Source organism: Pituophis catenifer, unplaced genomic scaffold, assembly GCF_029215685.1.
Source record: "Pituophis catenifer annectens isolate HBS135680 unplaced genomic scaffold, rPitCat1.0.hap2 SCAF_9, whole genome shotgun sequence".
Classification (NCBI taxonomy): domain Eukaryota; kingdom Metazoa; phylum Chordata; class Lepidosauria; order Squamata; family Colubridae; genus Pituophis; species Pituophis catenifer.
Window position 1 is genome coordinate 27,295,674 of NW_027256889.1, and position 13,130 is coordinate 27,308,803.

At 44.6% G+C, this 13,130-nt stretch overlaps 1 protein-coding gene across 1 annotated transcript in view; it reads right to left on the minus strand.

Moving 5' to 3' along the window:
- Positions 1–4,514: 4,514 nt before the first annotated feature.
- INPP5B (inositol polyphosphate-5-phosphatase B) overlaps positions 4,515–13,130 on the minus strand; it is a 37,722-nt gene continuing 29,106 nt past the window's right edge. Inside the window, 9 exon segments of the mRNA XM_070949255.1 lie at positions 4,515–4,770; positions 6,901–7,012; positions 7,096–7,223; positions 8,075–8,159; positions 8,695–8,808; positions 8,909–9,144; positions 9,685–9,847; positions 10,965–11,075; positions 12,313–12,448. Coding sequence (XP_070805356.1) covers positions 4,646–4,770; positions 6,901–7,012; positions 7,096–7,223; positions 8,075–8,159; positions 8,695–8,808; positions 8,909–9,144; positions 9,685–9,847; positions 10,965–11,075; positions 12,313–12,448 — 1,210 coding nt within the window. The 3' untranslated portion in view covers positions 4,515–4,645.

The window sequence follows — 13,130 nt, forward strand, 5'->3', positions numbered from 1 at the left end:
TAAAAAAAATATTTTTAAAAAGTACAACCAAACTTTCATTCTTTGACAAAGTCTCTAAGTTAGTGGATAAGCAAAATGCTGTGGATGTAGTATGCTTGGCATTTGACAAAGTAGACCATAACCTACTTCTTAGTAAGTTAGAAAAATGTGGGATAGATAGCATCACCACTGCATAGATTCATAACTGGTTGACAGTTCCGTTAAGGACTATACACACTCGACATGTAATGCTTAATGAAACTACATCTACATGGAGGGAAGTAAGCAGTGGTGTAACCCAAGGTTCGGTCTTAGGCCCCAGTAAATTGGGTATGTCTAGTCCAGTGAAAAGAAGGATTAGGGGTGACATGATAGCATTGTTCCAATTTTTGAGGGACTGCTGTAAAGAAGAATAGTGTCAACCTATTTTCCAAAGCATCAGAAGGCAAGACAAGAAGTAATGGATAGAAACTAGTCAAGGAGAGAACCAACCTAGAACTAAGGAGAATTTTCCTGACAGAATAATTAACCAGTGGAATGGCTTGCCTTCATAAGTTGTAGGTGTTCCATCATTGCCAGGTTTTATAGAAGAGATCGGATAACCATTTGTCTAAAATGGTATAGGGCAGAGGTCTTCAAACTTGGCAGCTTTAAGACTTGTGGACTTCAACTCCCAGAATTCTCCAGTCAGCTATGTTATGCTGGCTGGAGAATTCTGGGAGTTGAAGTCCACAAGTCTTAAAGCTGCCAAGTTTGAAGACTTCTGGTATAGGGTCTCCTACTTGAACAAGAGGTTGAACTAGAAGACCTCCAAGATCCTTTCCAACTCTGTTAAATTTACTTTATACCAACACATTCATTACACATACAACACATCAATTACAGACTGCAATTCTAGATAGTTGAATTGCAGGGTTACTGACACATAATAATAACAAAGCTTTTGAGCCTTTAGCCTCCAGTCCCCTAATCATCTTTATTGTTCTTCTCTGCACTCTTTCTAGAGTCTCAACATCTTTTTTGTATCATGGTGATCAAAACTGAACTCAGTATTCCAAGTGTGGTCTTACCAGTGCAATATAAAGCAGCAATAATACTTCATGTGATAGCAATAGCACTTAGACTTATATACTGTTTCACAGTGCTTTACAGCCCTCTCTAAGTGGTTTACAGAGTCAGCATCTTGTCCCCAACAATCTGGGTCCTCATTTTCCCAACCTCAGAAGGATGGAAGACTGAGCCAACCTTGAGCCAATGAAAATTGAACTGCCAAAGTGCTGGCAGCCGGCAGTCAGCAGAAGTAGCCTCCAGTACTGCACCACCACAGCTCTATAATCTTGATACTCTTCTTCTGTCAATGCTAGGACTGCATTGGTTTTTGGGGCAGCTGCAGCACACTGCTTAAGTGGTTGTCCACTAGGACTCCTAAATCCCTGTCACACTTGCAGCTATGGAGCAGGTGCCACCTATTCTACACCTGTGCAATGATTTTTCTTGCCTAAGTGTAAAATCTTACTTTTCTTTCAGCTTTTGCATTTCTTAACATTTCTCTGCTTGCTTTCCTGTCTTTGGTAGACACTCTGCTAAGGCATACAGATTTCTCATGCTCCTCATTGTGTCATAGCAATAGCACTTAGACTTATATACCGCTTCACAGTGCCTTCTCTAGGTGGTTTACAGAGTCAGCATATTGCCCACAACAATCTGGGTCCTCATTTTACCAATCTTGGAAGGATGGAAGGTGCAACATTGAGCCTGATGAGATTCGAACTGCCAAATTGCAGGCAGCCAGCAGGCAGCAGAAGTAGCCTGCAGAACTGCACTCTAACCACTGCACCACCATGGCTCTTATCATGCAAGTGATAAGAATTCTAGATCCTAGAATTATTCAGATTCTTAAACCATAACACAGCATTCTTTGGATAGGAAAGTAGATGGACATTCCCATCCACAATCTAAATACCTTTAGTATCAACTACAGGGTGTGGATATTACACCTCTTTTACTCAAATGTTCAATGTTGAGCTGTTATCAGAGTGCATTATACTTGACACATGCTTTATTTCCATCATAGACTGCTTTTCTTGCATTCAGTAATCAACTTTCAATTCTATATTTCAAGCTATGGTTTTAAAGTAAGTATTTTTAAATGAAATTGATACCTGTGCTTTCCCCCCAACTTTGGCAGATGTTTACCCCTTTAGGCCACTATGCTTAATTCCCTCCACAGTGCGAGAATCCAAACCGAAGCTTTCTTGACAGATCAAGCTTGAGCATTTGGAGCGAAGGCAAGTCCTTGAGGGCTTTTGTTTCTTCTTGGCCTCCTTTGCCAATTTCAACTCATTCTGAATCTCAGCTTTCCCAATTTTCCCTTTTGATTCCCAGACTACCCATTTGAGCTTTTTGGAGTCCTTCTTCCATTTCCTACAATTCAGTTTTTGCTTTTAGTTTACCCACATTGGATTTTTCTACTGTCTTCTACTTTTTCCTCGTTGAATGTGAGGAAATGCGATTGCGCATTTAATGTGTATTGTGCAACTGGTACTTCTCTGCAGGCAAAGTCCTGGTCCTGTTGGAAACTCAGGGCAGAAGGAAGGAGAGTGCAACAGCTCCATCTTGCAGACTTCAAGGCCCACAGCCAGGCAGAGCAAGTGGATGTGGCTGTTAAGTGAATCTGGCTTCCCCATTGACTTTGCTTGTCAGAAGGTTGCAAAAGGGATCCCGTGACCCCAGGACATTGCAACCATCATAAATAGGAATCAGTTGCCAAGTGTCTGAATTCTGATCACGTGATCAGGGGGATGCTGCAACAGTTGTAAATGTGAAAAACGTTCCTCAGTCGCTTTTTCTTGAATCCCCTGGAGGGAAATATTCAGTGGGCTCCGTATAGAAGTACAGTGAGAAGGCGGGGGATGCAATTTGTGCATTACACTGCTCCTCTGAGACTCCTCTCTGCACAGGAGCATTCCAGCTCCTTCTCTCGTGACCCTAGTGGCCTTCCAGAAGACCGTGAAGGGCTGTTGCCCAATCCCCGACACTGGGGCCAAGGGACTATTGGAGCCCTGATGGGGGTACAGGTGTGTGGTTTATAGTTACGGAAATTTTTAGAGGCCTCAACTGTAATGGGTTGTGAAATTGATTCTGTCTTTTATCTTGTTTGCTGCCAAGCGTGATAGATGGGCAGCCATACAATATCCTCAACAGAGATGTGAATGAGCTAAACCATACCATTTTTATAATAGTGGTTTCCCCTTGCACTGACACTAGTCCAACACTGCTTTAACACCCGTCTCTAATTTGGGGAAGGTGACCAGAGTGTGGTTTGGCAGCTCTGGGTGTCTCTATTCTACTCTACTCTACTCTACTCTACTCTACTCTACTCTACTCTACCCTACCCTACCCTACCCTACCCTACCCTACCCTACCCTACCCTACCCTACCCTACCCTACCCTACCCTACCCTACCCTACCCTACCCTATTCTATTCTATTCTATTCTATTCTATTCTATTCTATTCTATTCTATTCTATTCTATTCTATTCTATTCTATTCTATTCTATTCTCTCTGGTGGCAAACAAACCCAGGCCAGCTCCTCTTTCCTGGAGTTCAGCCTCTCCATTAACTTGTCTTTGCTTCTTGTTCAAACCTGCCCCCTCCCAACCCTTCCCCCTTGCTAGTGTTTTTGACTCTAATTTCTTTCTGGTACAACAGAGCTCCACTCTTTGATTTAAGGGACAAAATGGCACTATCTTTGCAAGAGTCATCTTTATATATGTTTCAGAATCTTTAAACAGCGTAAGATGAAGTAGCTCACCTTTCTTCACTGCAGTGCCCAGAAATTGACTCAGAAGAGTGCTGAACTACTCTGACTGTTCTGCTTCTTGGCTGTGCCTCATGAAAGATGAGATCTGGCTGCCCAAGTTCCATTCTCCAGGCCCACCAGACCCCAACGAGAGTGGGCTAGCCTGCCCTTTGGAGATGCTTCTGCCTTGGTCTCTTTATTTCACTTTGTTTTAAATTTGGGAGTTGCCTAAACAGGATAGTGGAGAAGGGCAACCAAGCCAGGCTAGGGATGTCCAAGTAGAGTCCCAAGGTCGGACCTTCCAATTCCAGGTCTTATGGATGCTTTCACACAGCCAGTGACCCATTGAAATCCAAAGAGGAAGAACAACTGCCAAAGACACCCATGATGTAACCCCTTGGAGGCAAGGGGAACAGCGTGACTGGGTGGCAAAGAGCAAGGAACTGACACCTGCATCCTGGCATCTGCATCCTGGTTTACCTGGCAGCTCCTTAAAACAGCCACTTGTATGCCCCCACAGCAGCGCTGTCTGAATTACAAAGAGCAGGAAACATCTTAAAAAAGAATTCATTTATTTAAATCAAAGCACCTGACTTAGGGTTGAAAATCAAATTGAAAAGCAATGGAGGAGAATGATTTTTTCCCCACAGAAACTGGGATATGAAGAGTCAGATCCACATTAGTCTCTCCTTTAATACCAAAACCCACTACTAGTTTTTGGAAATTGTTTCTTTGTAACTGCCCTGTATTATTTTTAAAAGATTATCTTTATTTTAAAACATTTTAAAGTAGTAAAGCATGTAATTTTCTGAATATACCAAAGCATCTTCCCAGGAATCCCACTGACAATCTTCCCAAAGCCTTCAAGGTGAGCTTCCTTCCTGGAAAAGGAAGTGCTGGAGGAACTGCTGGGCCTTCTGCTTCTCAACAGTGTCGGGCGCTGGGTGGCCAGGTGGAGGACGCAGCAGGACAGGCCCAAATACACTCGCTGCCCAGAGAAAGAAGGAAGCGGTGAGGGCTGGCAATGGGAAAGGAGGCATATGATGAACTATTAAGGAATGTCTAGCCTAACAAAGAGAAGGATTAGAGGCAGGGGTGAAATCCTACCGGTTCGGACCGGTTTGGCTGAACTGGTAGTAAAAAATGCTTTTAAAAAAAAAAAGTTCCGATGATCGTGGGTCACTCAGCTGATCATCGGAACCTTTTTTTTACCTTTTAAAAGCATTTTTTTACTACTGGCTCAAGCGAATAGGTAGTAAAAAAATGCTTTAAAAAAGTAAAAAAAGGCTCCGGCGATCGCATGGCACAGCTGTGATTGTCAGAGCCTTTTTTTTACTTTTTTAAAGCAATTTTTACTACCTATTCGCCCGAGCCAGTAATAAAAAAATGTCTCAAAAGTAAAAAAAAAAAAAAAAAAAAGTTACGACGATCAGCTGGGCGAACTGCAATCATCGGAACTTTTTTTTTTTACTTTTTAAAGCATTTTTTACTACCAGTTTGACCGAACCGGTCCGAACCGGTAGCATTTCACCCCTGCCTCTAATCCTTCTCTTTGTTAGGCTAGACATTCCTTAATAGTTCATCATATGCCATATGATGTGTCATATGTCAACTCGCAAAGCATCCCTGGCCTGCTCTCGAGTTGCCATAGGCAAGGGAGATGGGAAAACAAACTTTGCAGCTGCAGCGAGGGAACACTTCAGTCAAAACAAAAGCACATTCCATACATCACTCTGTCAAGGCCATCTCTGTGGTTATCCACAGTGCCCGGAGGGAAGTGATCTCTACAACACGCGAAATTGTTTCGTTGGAGAATGTGACTGATGACACACCTTGGGGCGGGGTGGGTGGGGGAAACAGAGTCTGGATGTACATTCAGAGCCTGGATGTGAATTAAGTGAGGTCAGAGTTGGCTTCACTTGGAATGTGCCAATATGAAGCTCCTAATAAATAACTGGATTTCTTTTGAAGCTTGGCTCGAGGCTTATGATTTAATTAGGGCATTGGTTGGAACCATGACACTTTAGCTTCCAGACCCTTTATTACCTTTATTGCTCTTCTCTGCACTCTTTCTAGGGTCTCAGCATTTATTTGTTTATTTATTTTGCATCATAGTGATCAGTAATGGATGCAGTATCCCAAGTGTGGTCTTACCAGTGCAGTATTAAGTGCTACTAGCATTTCATGTGAGCTTGGAACTACCTCTCTGTTGGCAGCTGCAGCACACTGCTGGCTCATATTTAAGTGGTGGCTCATTAAGAAACCAGGTACCACCAGGTATTGAGCCAGGTACCACCTATTCCAGTGATGGCTAACCTTTTTGCGATCACGTGCCAAAAGCAGGGGGAGCACAGAGGGGTCACACGTGCACATGCCGACACCCATAATTCTATGCGCCCCACCCCTCACGCATGTGCATATGACCCTCCCCATACACACACACACACACACACCGCACTTTTGGCACGTGATGGCACAGTGGGCCCGGTAGACCCGTTTTTCACTCTCCCCAGGCTCCCGAGCCTTTCTAGGAGCCTGGGGAGGGCGAAAATGGCCTTCCCCACACACACCCTGGAGGCCCTCCGGAGGCTGGAAATGGCCTGTTTGCCGACTGGTGGGCCCAGAAGGCCCGAAAATCAGTGTGCTGGAGCTGAGCTCGCGTGCCCACAGATATGGCTCCGCGTGCCACCTGTGGCACGCATGCCATAGGTTCGCCATCATGGACCTATTTTATACCTGTGCATTTGGTTTTTCTTTCCTAAGTGTAAAACCTTACTTTTCTCACCTTTGAACTTCATTTTGTCGAGAGCCATCTGATTCTTGAACCTATCCTGCCAGCTTGCTGTTGTCTGCAAAGTTGATGAGTTCCTTTTATATCACCTCATCTAAATCACTTATGAAGATGTTGAAGACCTCTGAGCTTTGGGGTGGGGTGGGGAATAATGCTGCCCCAGAGAGAGGAAGCAGCAAAGGACAGCAAGGGGCTGGAATTCTGCAGTGCTGCAAGTGGGAAGGAGCCTCCTCCCCACTTGCTCCCAGAGCAAATAAACCCTCCCCTCTCATCCTCAGGCCAGATGATGCTGCACTGCACTCCCAGAGGGGGTTCAATCTTGCTTACCAAGGATATGCCCATCCAAGTGATTTTTCTCAGAATGTTGCAGCAGTTCCCGTAGAAATGCCATCAGATAATTGAAAACATTTTTGTGGCACCGGGGGAGCATGGAAACTACCTGGAAAAGAGGAGGAGAGTCACTGCTGACCTAGAGATGCCCAAGGTGTTTACACATTCCTGCTCCTCCCTGGGCTCCCTTACCTGACTACTCAGGCTGTAGCTGCCAGCACTCTCCACACTGCGGTCATACAGCTGGAAGCAGATAACTGGCTCTGGAAGACTCTCCAAGAAGAGAAGCAGAACTTCAGCTACAGAGCAGCTGCTGCCAACTGACAATGAGGATGAAAGGAAAAGGGCTGCTTACTCTGCCTGTGCTTACTCTGACCCTGGGAAAGCTCCAGTCTCCCATGGGAGTGGGTTATGTCCATTAAGCACCTATATCAGGAGTGAAATGCTCCCGGTTCAGACCGGATCGCCCGATCCAGTAGCGATGGAGGCGGGTGGTTCGGAGAACCGGTTGCAAAAATCCCTGCCCCCCGCCCCCCCATTGCCCAGCCGAAGAGGTTATAGAAAAAATATTTTTAAAAGGAAAAAAAGCCTCTGCCGATCAGGCAAGTCAGCTGGGATCGTCAGAGGCTTTAAAAGCATTTGTTTACAACCTTTTCAGCCAAAGAGGTTGTAGAAAAAATGGTTTTAAAAGTAAAAAAAAAAAAAAGTTCAAGGAGACAAAAAGTCCCTCTTGGGGTGGGATGGGGCAGCTGATAGATTGAAGCTGCAGTGTGACTCTCCCCATTGGCACACCCTCAAGAATCTGTTAGGTGGTGGCCCAGAAGCAGCTTTAAGGGGCAAGGGCAGGGGTGAAATCCAGCAGGTTCTGACAGGTTCTGGAGAACCGGTAGCGGAAATTTTGAGTAGTTCGGAGAACCAGCAAATACCACCTCTGGCTGGCCCCAGAGTGGGGGGGGGGGGAATGGAGATTTTGCAATATCCTTCCCCCAGGAGTGGGGTGGGAATGGAGATTTTGCAATATCCTTCCCCCAGGAGTGGGGTGGGAATGGGGATTTTGCAGTATCCTTCCCCTACCATGCTCACCAAGTCACGCCCACAGAACCGGTAGTAAAAAAATTTGGATTTCACCACTGGGCAAGGGTGAAAGGAAAGGGCCTTCCCCAAAGAATACCGAGTGTGTCCAACGTTCCTGTGTCCAGGCAGTCGCGGATCTCTGGAAATTCAACTCTAGGACCAGGCTGCTGGAATAGGTCCTTCTGCAGGCGAGGAGCAGCAGTGGTAGCAGAACCAAAGGAAGATGGAAGTTACATGCAAACAGTTGTCTTTTGTCAGGTCTTCTGACAGCACATTCCTCTTATTTGCATCCATACAAACACATCTGCTCTCATCGTCCCATAGCAGGCCTTTTTTTGCACATGAAACTGTCATACAGGTAGTCCTCATTTACAACTGCCTCATTTAGCAACCTTTTACAGATATAACAGTGATAAAAAAAAAGTTTTGTGACCAGTCCTTGCATTTACAACCTTCACAGGTCTGTAAAGCAAAGGAAAGATGAAGTAAGTTCATAATCACAGTTCACTTAGTGAATGCTTTGCTTAATGACTGAGCTGCCAGTCACAACTGTAGTCAGTAAACGAGTACTACCTGTAAGGAACAGAGCTGAGTCAAATAATCTATAGAAACATTCCCAACTGTTTTTCTATCCTTGACTTCAGAATTAAATACCTGCCTACTGCAATAGGATACTTCTATCACGATTAGGATGCATAGACTCAGGTGGATACTCACCTTTTGGCAAGCATTATGGTATAGATGGTCCACCATCATCCACAATTCCTTGGGTACGTCCAACGGCTTCTCATCACAGAAGAAATCTTCTCCTGACTGCAGTGGCATCAGTGTCTGGATAAAAACAACAACAGGCACTATAAGGGTCTGTGTTCTTGTGCAAATGGTGGTATCACAGGTAGAAGGGGGGGTATCCATGACAGTAAGATCTCACCAGCTTCCTGATGGTTTCTGGCAATATATCTTGAATGGGTTGTCTCATGTGAATGAGAGCATGTATGGGGGTCCCAAAGCAGCTGGGGCAATAATTTCCTGTCACAGGTAAAAAATAATCCTTGCCCCGGTCAAGGTGTAAAACTAAGACATCTTCCAATTGGTCTTCTCCAGAGTTTAAATGGGTTGCTGTTGATTTATTCACAAACACTTCCAATTCAACGGTTACCTCATCATCTCAAGAGAGAAGAAAGATGTAAACTAAGAATACCAAGACTGAAAACTTCACACAGATCTCATGCACAGGTGGAAAGAGTTGTTGGAGATTTACAAAGAAAGATCAGATGATCAAAGACCAACATTTTAGCAAAGTTTGGCTGTAACCTCATAGAAATAGCAAACTGAAATATTCCAGACACAAAATATAATAAACAGATTATATTTGTTTAATCCCAACCAGATAATCAATACATTGATTATCTGGTTGGGATTAAAAATATCAGAGGTCTAACAAAAGCAATGGAGTGCACAAAAACACTACCTAAGGTCAGAAATATAGACCAGAAATCAAACTGCTACAAGTTCAAACAATCCAAGTTATTCAAGTCTGATGCTCATACTACCACCTTTTCAGGGAAAAAGACAGGTTGCAGAGAATGAATTGCATGTTCGCAAACCTAAGACCAAACAGCAACCTATGGACTGCTTCTTTCTAGCACAAACGTAAACTGGAGTACAACATGCAGGCACACTCACATATCACAACCATCAAGTCACCTGATAACAAGAAGCCCTTGCTGGGTTTTGCTGTTAGCCATGGCTTGCAATAGCTGCTTTCATGTGGCTTGCAGATGAACTCAAATTGGCATGGGGTTGGCCCATTGCAGATGATGAAGACGTCCATTTGTAGCTGCATAAACTTCACATCCCTGAAAAAGAACTGGAGATGCAGAACAATAGAATAAAGACCCAGAGTTCAGTTCAGCTGCTATTCATCCATTCTTGAACTGCCGAAATGATAGTGGTGTAAATCTTATTTTCTCCAGGCAACCCTTACAGCTTCTCGTTTAGCTTCTGATCGTTTCATCATCAGGTGACATCCTCAGAGGAATTTTGGTTGAAGTATCAACTGAAGTCCCACCAAGGATGTCACCTAGCCTGGTGATGAAACATTTGTATCAGCTGGCTCTACAGCGTGCAGTTTGCAGCTTGCTTGCTCTCGGCTGCCATAGAAATGGGAGTGGGGGTGGGGGGTTGGCATTTGAGGTGGAAAAGAAAGGTGATGTGAAGTGTTCCTGTGAGAATTTGGAAGGGAGGTTTGTACTCATGAACTGTGGTGCTGCTGCGTGGAGTTGTTTGGACTTTTCCAAGGCCAACCATCCTGGGACTCCGGAGGCACACAACACTTCCCATAACATCATATTGGATGCTGATTGGTCTTTCTGGGGCTGGACCAAATCCCTCCTGGAGGAGTGATTTGAGGTGACTTTCAATGTGTAACTTTCACGCAGATTTTTCCCAGATCTTGCCTTGCTTTTGCAAAGTTCATTCTTATTAAAAGTTCCTCTTCCGTAAATCAAGGAAGTCGGGGGTTTTCTTTCTTAGGATTTGAAGGGAGGCAGACCTGACATGAAGCTAAGACAACTTGAAGCTAAACAGGAAGCCCGGAGAACAAACCGCTACCAACATGTACCACCTGAGCTACAAATATTTTCCATCATTTCCTACCCCTGCAGCTTCTATTCTGATTTGTCATCTGATGGTGGCATTATTTAGGTCAGGTTAAGTATCAATATTGGATTAAATCCCCTGATTTGAATATTTCCAGCCAGTAGGAAATTGATTCTAAATTATTAATTAATTAATTAATTATTCATAAAGAATGTTTTGGGCAGATGACTAGACCTTACTGTTCTCTGAACCAGCAAAGCAGATCAAGTTCCCAGTTCCACAGCTAGGCAAGATTGTCTTGATCCAATGGTCTCTTGAGAGACCACTCCTGCCTGAATTCAGCTCCTGTGCTAAACTCCCTCTCTGTTTGGGTAGCACTGTTTTACCTCCCTCTTGGAGAGAGTGACTGATGGGATACTGGCATTCTCCCTCTTGTCCATGGAGCTCACAGTTTCCCCAAAGACTTTGCGGTAGAGCTGTTCATCCACCACTTTCACCTAGAAAGGACATATAATATGTAGTCACAATCAGTACCAGCAAAATTATTAGCATTGCTGTCCAGCACAAGGAACCAAGAGGACATGGGCAGCTGGTCAGAATGGTGTATTTATGGTTACTTGCCTATTAATTGGACTCTTGGCAGCCTAATGCCCTCACTAGAGAAACTGCTAGTGGTGGCCCAGTGGTTAGAAGCAGTATTGCAGGCTAACACTGCCCACTGCCAGGAATTCGATCCTGACTGGCTCAAAGTTGACTCAGCCTTCCATCCTTCTGAGGTCAGTAAAATGAGGTCCCAGATTGTTGGGGGCAATAGGCTGACTTAGAGAAGGCTGTAAAAGCACTATGAAGAGGTATATAAGTCTAAGTACTACTGCTAAGTGCTACTAGGTAAGCACTACAAGGTTTAGGGAGGGTCTGCTTTTCGCTGCTTCCTCCATCTAAACCATCCACCCATCTTCAAGCTACCAAGGTTGAGAAACACTGCCCTAAACTATTCCAGATTAGGATGTCTCTTAACTCCTCAACTCACTTCAGCTTCAGATTCTACCACAATCACCTTCCATAGAAGCTAAACCACAAGAACCAGGCCACAGAGGTAGTCACTGCATCCATCTCAAGGGAATAGAGCCAACCTGCCCCTGTTCAAAGATGTTCTCTTATAGCTTTTCTTCTGTGCAAGGCAGAGAAGAGGGTTTTCAGTGGTGTGGGGAGTGGAAGAGTGCCTGGCATTTTCTCTACTTCCATTTCAGAGTCCCACCTTAGCTTGGTCAAGATATTTTGTTCTTCAAGCACAACTGTTTTATTTTGCTCAGGATTCTGAGTTGCAGTCTCATGTTATGGCTAATTGGTTGCATACCTTGATATTTTATTATACTGTATATTTGCTGTATTTTATAGCCCGGAATCTACTGGATGAACAAAAGTGAGTCAATTACAAGCTTATGCCCTTGCTTAGCAAAACTCCATTGCTGTCAAGGGTCCTTCTTGAAGAGGACAGTGCTCTCATTTTATTAAATGAAACAAGGGTTCCTTGGGGTTACCAAGGTTACCAAAATGCCATGCAGAAAAGCAAAGCAACAACTTTGAATGCACGTAAGTAGGCAGAAGACTCTGAAGCCTTGGTGAGCAGACTGAATGGCTATGCCAGCCTGCAAAACTGAGGAATGTGAGGAACAGAAGATGCCAACAAGGGTCCAGGAAGATGGACCCTGAGCTGAGCCTATGTCAACATACCGCAATGTCAAACACAGCACTGACTGGCTTGTGGTCGCTGTTCCTCAAGGTCAGGTGGTTTCGATAGTCCAGCTGAGAGATGGTCTCCCCTTTGAAGAGAATTCGGTCACACCAGGCAAAGGCACAATACTGCTCGCTGCAAGAAAAGCAGAAACAGCATCTGCCTAGTAGCTCAGTGTAACTCCACCAACATTTCCCCCTGGCACTTCGTCCCTGGCAGGCCTGCACCAGCAATCACTTCTTCTAGCAGTCCCTTCTGCTTCTCTTCCTCTCCCCCAACCCTTATCTGAGGCAGCCTTAAAGTTATCCTTGCTTGTCCTGGTGTTACTTTCCCCTTCTTGAGCAGGGGGTTGGACTAGAAGACCTCCAAGGTCCCTTCCGACTCTGTTATTCTGTTATTCCTTTCTTCCCTCCAACAACTTTTGTTGTAGGTAGTCTGAGGACATTTTGGAAGTGGCCATTTTGGAAGTCCTGAGACTTGCAGTTTCTGGATCACAGAAAGAGTCAACTTGTAAACAAATTACAACCCACCCCATGATGCTTCAATGATCTGCTAATTAATTAATTTAAAGGGTTTGTATCTTAGAACCACAACTCTGTGCAACTCACAACCATTCAGTGGTGGGTTTCAGCAGGTTCTGACCAGTTCTGGAGAACCGGTAGTAGAAATTTTGAATATTTCGGAGAACCGGTAGTACAAATTCTGACGGCCCCACCCCCATCTATTCTCTGCCTCCCGAGTCCCAGCTGATCGGGAGGAAATGGGGATTTTGCAGTATCCTTCCCCTGGAGTGGGGTGGGAATCAAGATTTTACAGT